The following is an 11,111-nucleotide window of genomic DNA, read 5'->3' on the forward strand; positions in this document are numbered from 1 at the left end:
GGAGATTCGTTACTACATACTTATTATCTGCATGGACGCAAATATATAGCCAAATCCAGCAGATGCAAATTAATGGCGGGAGCCTCCTCATGATGTCTGTACTAAACAAAACATATGAGAGCTATGCGTCTAAACGTTACCTTCCATAACTATGCTCGGTCTTCCTCATATAAGCCTTGCATGTAGGCTTTTTAATGGTTTTTCTTTTCCTGGTTTCTTTCAGTTTAGCTTTTGGATACAAATTAACCATATTGGGGAGGGGGAACTCGAACTCGAGATCGTAGGTGCGAAGGAGATTGCTCTTAATCAACTGAGTTACAAACACTTATTCTTTTCGGATTAGTTAATTACATGAATATTATCCACAAGAAAGACATGTGAAGCAAATATCTACAAAGTAAACATTAATTCTGTGACTACTTATCGACACATCTAAAGGATGAGTAACTGGACAAAGCAAATCACGGGTCATCGGACAATGATTAACCAAACAGCCAATTTCCTATATATCTCCTTTCTTTAAATAAAAGATCTATCTTGATTGTTGATTGTTGATTGTTGATTGTGAGGAGATAAATGCAAATTTATTTATGAAGCTGATCAAAATTTCAGAAGTGAAGATTGTGAAGCTTAACACAATTAATTACAAGTAAAATCACACCGGCCTGTCACGCGCACATACATATATAAATTCTCTATTGACAAATATCACTTCTACATTAATTACAGATCAAAGTTCTATATAGTATCAATCTCCTTTTTTCAGTTTATTTATTTAATTTTGAGATCTATATATACCATCCATAAAGTGCATAATTATACAAATTTTTGTATTTTTTTTTTCCTGCAATTGTTTCCAATATTATTCTTGCTATCAGAATATATATTATCGATCAAGATCACTCAAGTAGTAGGAGAGTAAATTTCCACAATTGTCGTCATCACCTTTACCTGTGTGGTAAGGCACTTCATGTAATGAGCAGTCTCCTCCAACAAGCTCCAAGTATCCATGCCTTCACCGCCCGGTACAACCTTCCGCAGCTCATTTACCTTGTTCTGCACAACTATTTTCTTCATGGAGTAGTGAGAGCTACTGCCAATTGATCTCCTCACAACGCCGCCGTTGCACGCTTGGTTTTGGATCTTCCAGAGCAGAGCTCTACTCCAAGCTCTTCTTGTCCCTACAGCGCAAGCCATGGATGCATAAGCAGCAGTCTTGATTTTATGATATCGTCGCCGGATCTCTCTCGGAGAAGATGAGATTGATGGTGATGATGATGATCTGGGGTAGTTTTTGTTTATTCTGATGAGGGCTTTCACCAACCCTTTGGTGAACCTAGATTTCAGTGAATTAGGGTTTGGAGAATTCATGTGTCTATATATGTTTGTGGAAAAAAAATTAGGCTTTGTTTGGACAGTAGGGTTGCGGGTACTTGAAATTAGAAAGAGGTGAACTTTTAGGAGGAAAGAGAGTCAAATGAACAAGATAAAAGATTTTCTTCTGACACAAAGGGGTCCAGTTTGCTCACAAGCCACCAGGACAAAGAGGAGAGAACTTCGATGTGTGCTCTGACAACACTGTCTCTCCTCCAAAACAAAACCACAAACAACAGGAGATTTAGAGAGAGGTTATGCGATTGGGCAATTTAAGGAAGAGAAAGGATGAGAGGGCAAGAAGAAAAGAAGGAAGATTGAGAAAAGAGAGAATATTAGAAATGGGAGGTGTAAAGAAGAAGGAGACTTGGAGAATCAACCTTTAATATAATAAATACAACATTATTAGAGAAGTATTATTGGCACTCTAAAAATCTCATTTTACACTCCTCGCAAGTGTATTTTTCTTTTCAAATATAAAAAGTTTGGAGTGTAGAATGAAATTTTTAGAGTGCCAATAACAATTCTCTATTATTAATCAAATATGGAAAATTGATGAATTGTCTTGGTGAATATATACTGTCTTTCTCTTAAATCTACTGCGTTTAAGTTTATATTTTTCTTTTTTCTATAGTTTATATGAATTTAGTATAAATTATCTTATCTTTTGTTTATACATATATATGTGTGTATTTATTTATTATTATTATATTTTATAAAGATAGCACTACGTAACTGTGTTCCGGATACAAATCAAAAAAGCTCTTATTTAGGTGAGAGATAATGGAATTGAATAATAGGTTTATAGCTTCTTTCGTTTTCAACATGAGTTTTGGAGGTAAAAGGGGGTCCGTGGGGCAACAAGGGACCAACTAGCATATGAGCGCACATGGTTCTTACCCACTTGGATTATGGGGCCTTTAATTTTCCTCTCTTCATCTTGTTTTCTTATGCATCTTTCTCACTAACTTGATGTTTATATCCAACTCATGGTATTATATTTGAATTTGTCTCCTCTTGGCGGGTCTATAAGCCAATGACATGACAGTGCATGGTGATGGTAGTTACTAACTAATTACTAGCTAGTGGTGGTTGTACATGATCGAGATGATACCAATGGCCGGCAGCCGACATGAAATGGTATATGCATATGTCACGGTCACTTTAATTTAAATTAAAGCCCAACTTATAACTGCAATGGTATTGCCTTTTAATTAGAATAATACTTGACTACTTAAAAAAAAAGTATGAATTTTTACTTAAAATTGTTCGTTGCCAATTCATAGAACTCTATTTTTACGATCATAACCGTTCATATTATGAATCACTTTATCAAAATCGCCTTTTGAAAAAATCTATTAAGGTCGTTTAGTCATTGAACTGTGAAAAAAAAAATTAACAAAATTGATAAAAGCATTACGAACCGTCTATGTATTTGTCACAATAGACTGACTAAACAACTTTAGTTTTAATTCATTCTTTTGCAAATGTGCTCTTTATAAAGCGATTCATGATATGAACAGTTTTGATCATAAACACAAAGTTTTGTGATTTGAACACGAAGAATTTTGAGTAGGAGTTCCTAGTCAACCTTGATTAGGAGTTCCTACTCAACCTTGACTAGCCAAACATTGTTCTTTTAATTAACCCTAAATTAATAGTATGCCACAACATTCTAATTAGGAAAAAATAATGAAAAGTTTGATGGATTCATTTGTACACTTTGCCCTTTTAAAAGTGGATTTGAACCACTGACACAAGGTTTTTAATCATTTGCTCTAACTAGCTGAGCTACCTGAAGCACTTTCGCAGAATGACAAGAGTATATACTCAAACTCATATCGGTATGAAGTAAGTGTTTTCCGTTGATGATGTGAAGTGATGATATGCATTAGGGAAAGTGACAATTGGCAAGTCTAAGAGTTTTTTTTATTGTTAACCATTTGAAAAAATTCGTTACGACTGTTGGTGACAATCAGTAGATTTGCTCTAATTGGATTTTGTTTTCATTAGAGGGTTGTTCAATCTTAAATTCGTAGATCAACTCCTGATGAATAGTAACAAGTTGAACATGATCTTTGTTGCACGATTTTACAATCTCTCACTGTGAAATTTGTAGTTTGCAGTTTGCTTTCGGTTGATGGTATTTGTGTTAGTTTTGTTTGGTTGGTAGTTGAGTCTGGGTTTTTCCAATAGGTGTTTTGAGAATGAATCCTTCCAATATCATTATAGCATTGCATTCACATTTGAATGTCTTTTATTGGTCAGGATACGAGGATTAGTCACTAGGGAAAACTTTTACTCGTCGCAACCCTCAGAAAACGTTGCAAATGACTTTGTGCAGTTCCAAAGCGTTGTACATCTCGTGTTGCAAAAGGTCCTTCTCTTTTGGATCCTTTTTTAATTGTGTCACAAAGCAACGTTGCAAATGATTTTTTTGTAGCACTAATGCAGTGTGGTACATCGACATTTACCAGAATAATATTAAAACACTGTTTTTGTTACACGTACTACACTTAAAAAACGCTGCTATTGGTTTTTATGCAACATTTTAATTTCTAATGCATCAGACTTTGTAGGTACATACCTTGCTAATGAAACTTTTCATAGTCTTAGTAGTTTATTTTTCATATTGGTGACTTGCTCTTGTTTTAAACAACCTCAAATATTATCAGTTAATATGATAAGAAAGAGAAAGGTGATGATCTTCCTTTTTTCTGTAGAATAATGGGTAATCTTCCTAATCACATGGAAAGATGCATCATGCTAATCTCTAAAAGAAAGCAAAAATTAAGGCAGAAATTAGTGAGGATGTCTGCTTTTTTTTTTCCCTCTCAAGTCTCACGCCTCAACACATGTTGAAAAGTTGTGTGTGTTTTGGCCTTTGGGTCATGTGAAAATCCCATCAGCCAAAGATAATAGCAATTTTTAAGCAAGATAATAAATAAAAATAATAACTTAGGTTTTACATGTTTAAAAAGAAATTATGTATTGTATTCTCATATATTAGATATGTTTTCCTCCAAAGAGAATGTCAGTCAATATATATAGAAAAAAAAAATTCTTTTAATGCAAACGATACTCCTATTCTAAACTACATTAAGAAGAAAGTTAAGGGTTTGAACTCGGAATGCAGTGAGTTGAAGAGGAAAATCTTATTTACCAGAACAACCTACTACTTCCAGAATGTTAATGTGAGAATAAAGTCCCACATTAATGAAAAGCCAAACCTTGACTTATAAAGAGTTCAATCACTCTCAATATCGTCAAATTGATTTTATAGTAAAATCTTAACTTCTTTGGTGAATATATATATATATATATATATATATATATATATTAAATAAACGATAGTTTATGGGTTATTGCACTGAAAAAGAGAATTAATTAAAATAGAAACCCTAGCTGGAAAATAGAATCAAGTGAGTGAGTGAGTGACAGAAAGGCAAAACAAAACGCAGTAGAGCAAAGCTTGGAGTTGGTGTTGTGGCCTTTTGTAAAGGGTGAGGAATTCATAGGGGAGGTGGGCCTAGCTTGCCTACAAATGCCCAAACAAGCACCAAAGCTTTTGTATTAGACTTTAACAAACTCATAATTAGGTTTTGTGTATTGATAATTTGAGATAAGAAGGATCCACATGGGCTTGTTAATTTATGTACATCCTCAATTTGCTATTAGCCATGAAATATTTCAGGACCACCAAATTGGTATGAGAGTCGTTTACAGATGTCATCCATATTCTATCATCAACGATCGACAACCACTCACTCCATCAACGATTAACAACCATACTTTTGAATGTGCCTAGCACATCTCCATTTCGCATTCCTAGTTAGATTAATATACGTGTTATGTTATTAATTGTCTGAAAAGGTGCACTTGATTAAAAGCATGAAATAACAAACCCATAGAAAAGTCTCACAAATACCATATCATGGACTTTGAAAGCTTACCAAATCAAACATAAATTTTTTCAGCTTACAATATAATATTATTAATAAATACATAATTTTACATACATTTTTTTTTTTGTCAATAAATGAGTTAATAATACCACGTGAAGGAACTTGACAATTGCAACAAAAAATACTTCTTATTGATGAGTACTAAAAAGCAAAGGAAGCCCCACTATAGAACTAAGACATACAAAGAAGACATGTGAAGTGACATTAATTCGACCACCAAGGGTCTTCTGTACAAGAGGATTTCCACCCTAGTCATCATCATTGGCCAAAGAAAATTTGGTGATTACTCAAATTGGTTGATCAAATTATTTGCATTTGTGGCTTGTTTGATGCATAAAATTTGATTACTTAACTCATATAATTAATGCGAAGGTAGCGTTGAAACCTTTTTCATCGTAAAGAGATTAAAGGGATAAATTTTCTTGTGAATATTAACGAGTTATTCAATCTAATTCAATGACAGACACGAACCACCCTTTGAATCTTTGATGAACCTGGATTAAAAGATCCTTGTATTCACATATGCTGCCTGAACAAAATTTGGTTTGAAAAACACTTAAATTCCTACTCTTACATATACTGGTTATTGCAATCATTTTTGCAATCAACTTTACCAAAAAATAAAAACTCATGAGCTTTAAATAGAAACTTTGGTAAATTTTTCCCAGTAATAATTGTGTTTATAGATTTCCATTCTCCTCCATTGATGACTCAGAAGCAGAGTCATCAGTAGTTGAACTGGAGACAATGCTGGAACCCTCACTATCTGAAATCCCAGACGGTTGATCTTCGATGGGTTGTTTCAAAAACCAGTACATAATGCTTGCAGTCAAAGTAAGAATCATCTTTTGATTCACCTGGTGAAATGTATTAAGATAAACTAGTTTAGGTGCATCGGTTGAAAATAGAAAATGAAATGAAAGTTGTTCATCAGATAATGAACAAAAATATCAAACATCTGAACAATCGAAAGCACCTCCGTTATGTCTTCGGGAAGCAAAAATATCGAACATTCAAGCTTTCTTGCAATACTTATAATGTAGGTGGCATTCATCTTCTTCTCCTCATCTACAGTTTTCAATGATTCAAAAGAATAAATTATAGAGATGGTTCTCAAAAATGTTGATATGTGATAATAGGATTCACTAATAAATTCTACTTTGACCCCGAAAAGATAAGAGAAAACATACCGGTTACTCCTTTTGTTACGAGACTCCAGTTCACCACTCTAGGCTGCACAGAGCTAAGCAACTCAAGGAAAAAAAGGCCATCTGAAAGACTCTTATCCTGTAAGATTGATATAGTAACATATGATCAGGGATAACAGTAGGCACAGATTGATGCGCAGTCAAAAAGTTCTTGCTAATGTTTCAAATTTTCAGGCATCAAAATCATGCATGGATGTCACAGCCTATACGAAAACTCCAATCCTTCACCTAATTCATGAAACGTCTAAGCAAATAACATGATAGCGTATGGAGTCTATGGACCTATGGTTAGAGCGTTCTGCAATTGGAAGGAATAGTTGCACAACTTCTTTCATGAATACAAAATCTTTGCGGCTGTCTGGAAATACCAGGCAAATAAGTACATTGTTTTTCCTCCTTTTTTCATCACCAGGTATAAAGTTATTCGTCTACTTCACCAAACACAGTTCCATGGGAATGACATTTCAAAAGTACCTGCTGCTATGTTAGTTGATTCTTCGATCAGCTAATCAACTCAGAGTTTCACTCACATGCCTCAGAAAGCTAAGAAGCACACTTTACTGCAGTGGTGGGTGCAAAGCAATCATGTGTATGCATCCTGATGCAGGTTCGATCCCACCCCCCCCCCCCCTCCTCCCACGGGATCCCCTAACAACTATCAGTTTAACCCACTAGCGCTATTGTTTGTAAATAAAAAATCAAAACATGAAAGAAAGCAACTATAGAAATGGCACCTTAAAACTTTTCATGCAGCTCTGGCTTCCCGTGCTGCTGACTTTGGTGTTGGCCCATTCTAGAATATCAGCATCAGCGATTTCCTTCCCGTGGGAATGAAATCTCAAGTTCTTTAGTAGTTGGAGGATGTTATACCGCATCAATTGCCACAAATAAGCTGAAAACAAAACCCGATACACTTTGATTCAGATAATTTCTTTGAGTTATAAAAGCATAAAGTTATACCAAGAGTCTGATGTATTTGGAAGATTGCTGTAAGATATAGAATTAACAAAAATGTGGCAGTGGACGTACCAAGTATTAACTTTTTATTCCCCTGCACGATATCATTTCCAGCAATATTTACCAAAGAAAACTTCAACTGTTTCCCGATTTTTACAACTTGGTTGCAGTTTTCTACTTTTCTGAATGGCATTTTAATTGGTGGCTTGTTTGCAATCTTCCAATTGACAATGCCTGGTGAAATCTTGTCCAGCGATTCTAGAAGTGCCCACCTGCAGAGGACCAAATTAATTACAGCTCCAGATGAAAGTAAGGATATTAGCAATCTCTAACTTTCGAAGTCCTTGAATTTAGTTCATATGATGTTTACTACATCAAAATTTAAAAATCTAAGCCTTCTTAGGACAATGTTTTCGATATTTTAAAAACAAAATTGAAATTTGGAAGTTTGGTTTTGTTTGAGCCATGAACCTGAAGCGAACTTAGCATGCCACCAGGTGCAACACTAGAGTAAGTTGATCAGAACATAAGTACCTTATGTTCAGGAGGATAGACAACTTTACAATATTAAATCATCGTACGAGTTCAAACGCAAACTTTACCCGTTTCTGAGGTCTTCAAATACATTATTGATATATGATGAATTTCCAAGACTATTCATCCAGAAGCGAAATGCCCTCTCTTCTCTGGAAATTTGGGTGTCATCTTCCAAATTGTTGAGGAATGATATTTGCTTTGTTTGGGTTGAGAGCCCATTTCTACATGTGAACAAGTAAAACTTAGATACTTACTGCAATAAACTAACTTTTCTAAAAGGAATTCATTGGTCAAGTAGATATAGTTCTCACCTGTGCTGGAAAATATGTGCGACAAATGCAAGGTTAAGATTCGGGGATCCTTCAACAATATCTTTTGCAGTCAAATATCTCTTACAACCCATCCTATCTGCATGTTCAAGAACTAACTTTGCTCTTTCCAAAGGATTCTTTGCATCCAATGCAGATGGTTTACTGTGCTCTGGGGCAAGAACGTTTAAGAGGTGAGCATAAGCCTCAGCATCCTGCAAGACAGACATCTCATAGCCTCAAACACTAGCGTCGCATCTAGTTATCAGCCATTGCCATTGCAACCCACAGAATCGAATCACTGGCTACATCTTTCCTATTTCATTCTATACTTGGGCATGTCATATTCCCAAACCTCAACAGGTCATTAACTTATTCTCATACCTTCACATCAGAAGAGAAGTTTGTGACTATCTTTTTATATCCTGCTTTCTTCAATTGGAAATTCATCCACCTCAGTAATATCTTTTCTGGAGGTAGACTCATCAACTCTTCCACATCCTGTAGGTTTCAAACAAAAGAACAGATTAGAAAACTTGTTGGTTGAAAACCTCGCCACTAATTGTCTTTAGAATCAAAATTTCATGAACGACATTCTTACCTTGTTATCGTCAACCAACTCCACCAATTGAGGTGTTTTCTTCAAGTTGAGGTCTGCCAATAGTTGTATCTAAACAGCATAACGATTAGTATAACACTCTTAGAAAGATAAATCAAATTTATTTGTTCGGACATAGTCCATATATATTCCAAATTCAAACTTCATGCTGATAAAGTTACACAACTATGAAAGACTTACCTTGATTATCTGAGAAATGACTCCAAGGACAAGATGACGCTGAAATCCAAACAAAGAATACAACATTGTGTAAGTATCCATATCCCGTATATACTTATAAACACTCAATGAAGCAGTAGCAACCCTAGGGCACACTATATGAAGTAAACGAAAAGTCATGTATACATACCCTTCCTTCAATGAAATCCTGAGTCCCTATATTGACTACAGTACATCCAACTGCCTTAGCAGAGTTGAGGCACAGGGTGTGATTTTCATTTCTCTCCCACGGATTAAGTATTCGTTTAGTGTTGATAGCTCGTTCATCGATTGTTCCAGGCACTGCCACATTGATCAGCTTACTGCATCCGGAGAAACACAACCATAAAAATCCAATCCACGATCCCAACACAAAAGAAACTAGTAACTCAACGAAAAATACCACAAGGGGCAGTAATGAATAACAATCAATCACCATAAAAGTACTCCATCTTTGACGATCTCGAATAAATCATTGGTTGAAGGATCAATAGGCAGGTATCTCTTTAAAAAATCGTCCTGTCCAAGGTAATTATTGATATGTGCAACATAGGAAGCCTTCTCGGATTCGCTGATCGTGTGGAGCAAAGTGGTGGTAGCGGCCTTGAGAAAGGCAGATGAGGAGTTGTTCTTTCCACCACTTCCTGTTGTAGCTGTGGCACGAGCTTGGAGTTGCAAATAGACCTGCAACATACAAATCAAACATGGCATTCAGCAATACTTATTCGATCGATTGCTCAATTGGGTTTGAACTTTGAAGTAAAAGTGTTAAAGCAGACCCGAAGGAAGAATTCGAAATCGACATCTTCATCGAGTTTGGGATGCAAATCTTGAATGAAAGAAGCCCTGTCTTGGTCAGTGAAATTATCCGATCCCACAACCTTGAGCCTCGACATATTGGCAGGCAAGTCTCCAACTGTGAGCTTTCCACTCTCTCTCTTCATGCTCACAAACTTCATCACCACAAAATCACAAATTTTTCAGCCAAAAAATGCTCAAAAAATAAAATTTAGAAAACATGAAATGCTGAAGAACATACATGGGATTTCAAGCTCCGGAGCTCCACTTGGGTGAACTGGTTCTGCAGCCATGGATCTGAGACTAGAATGCCGACGTACCCCGACATTTTCGGAGCTTCCCAGAAGAAGAAGATGCAGGATTGAGCTGAAAATTTAGCTAAAAGCTCTTCTCTTTCAGTATTTCTTGGTTATTATCCCCACCAAAAAAAAACCCGACTTTGTATTTGATCTAATTTTTGAGTTAATTATTTGAGGTTTGAAACTTTAGAGGAGGAGGATTAGTACAAGTAGGGAGGCAAGGAGGAGGAGGAGGAGGGTGGGCAACACTCAACGCAGTTGGGTCCGGGTAGAGCTGTTACACTTGAAAGTTTGTTCCTTTGAATGAAGATAGACAATTCTAATAATGACCATCATGTCCTACTCAAGTAGTCTCTGTCTCCAATCTCAACCAGGGCTGGTTTGCTGCTTTGAAAAAAAACTGATTCTGCTGTGCTGTGAGAATAAGCGGCTGTGAAATAAAGTAGCAGAGTGTTTGGTAAACTTTTTTGTAAAAGTGCTTTTGAAAAAAAAAACAGTATTATAGTGTTTGATAAACTTTTATGTAAAACTGATGTGAAAAAAAGTCGATTTTTCAAAGAAGAGTTTTGCAGCTTCTTGTTCTTGGCTTTTTTTCACCCAAAACTGTGAAAAAAAAGCTGAAACTGAATGTCTACCAAACATAAAAACAGCTCCCAACTTTTTTTGATACTAGCTTTTTTCAGAATCAACTCAGTACCAAACCAGATCTCAGTCGGCTAGTTACCTCTTTCTCTCTCTAGAATGAGTAAACTAGGGAGGATAGAAGTCCGACCCCACATACACAATGTCGTTGGAGAATTCAAATTATGACTGACATTGTTGTGTAGTGGTTTTTGTCCCCTCATTTT

At 35.8% G+C, this 11,111-nt stretch overlaps 2 protein-coding genes across 2 annotated transcripts; both read right to left on the reverse strand.

Annotated features, from left to right (window-relative positions):
• Nucleotides 1–621: 621 nt before the first annotated feature.
• Nucleotides 622–1,702, reverse strand: LOC148693684 (transcription factor IBH1-like). Its single transcript, XM_088677343.1, has one exon. The coding sequence runs from the start codon at nucleotides 1,369–1,371 to the stop codon at nucleotides 904–906; it is 468 nt and encodes a 155-aa protein (XP_088533469.1). The 5' UTR covers nucleotides 1,372–1,702; the 3' UTR covers nucleotides 622–903.
• A 4,121-nt stretch (nucleotides 1,703–5,823) lies between these two features.
• Nucleotides 5,824–10,629, reverse strand: LOC137729483 (fimbrin-2). The gene is made up of 14 exons (XM_068468445.2): nucleotides 10,206–10,629; nucleotides 9,946–10,119; nucleotides 9,603–9,850; nucleotides 9,318–9,489; nucleotides 9,149–9,187; nucleotides 8,951–9,019; nucleotides 8,734–8,850; nucleotides 8,353–8,564; nucleotides 8,107–8,262; nucleotides 7,577–7,776; nucleotides 7,282–7,439; nucleotides 6,530–6,626; nucleotides 6,316–6,407; nucleotides 5,824–6,196 (listed from the first exon to the last, which is right to left on the reverse strand). The coding sequence occupies exons 1-14, from the start codon at nucleotides 10,290–10,292 to the stop codon at nucleotides 6,020–6,022; spliced, it is 1,998 nt and encodes a 665-aa protein (XP_068324546.2). The 5' UTR covers nucleotides 10,293–10,629; the 3' UTR covers nucleotides 5,824–6,019.
• Between the last annotated feature and the right edge of the window lie 482 nt (nucleotides 10,630–11,111).

The sequence above is a fragment of the Pyrus communis genome, chromosome 10, assembly GCF_041283825.1.
Source record: "Pyrus communis isolate YQ-2024b chromosome 10, ASM4128382v1, whole genome shotgun sequence".
Taxonomy (NCBI): domain Eukaryota; kingdom Viridiplantae; phylum Streptophyta; class Magnoliopsida; order Rosales; family Rosaceae; genus Pyrus; species Pyrus communis.

Coding starts and splice junctions, on each gene's coding strand:
- LOC148693684 (XM_088677343.1), bottom strand. CDS start 1,371: ATGAATTCTCCAAACCCTAATTCACTGAAATCTAGGTTCACCAAAGGG.
- LOC137729483 (XM_068468445.2), bottom strand. CDS start 10,292: ATGTCGGGGTACGTCGGCATTCTAGTCTCAGATCCATGGCTGCAGAAC. Junction 8,263..8,352: donor GCACATATTTTCCAGCACAG/GTGAGAACTATA, acceptor GTTCACATGTAG/AAATGGGCTCTCAACCCAAA. Junction 7,440..7,576: donor GAATAAAAAGTTAATACTTG/GTACGTCCACTG, acceptor TTTTGTTTTCAG/CTTATTTGTGGCAATTGATG.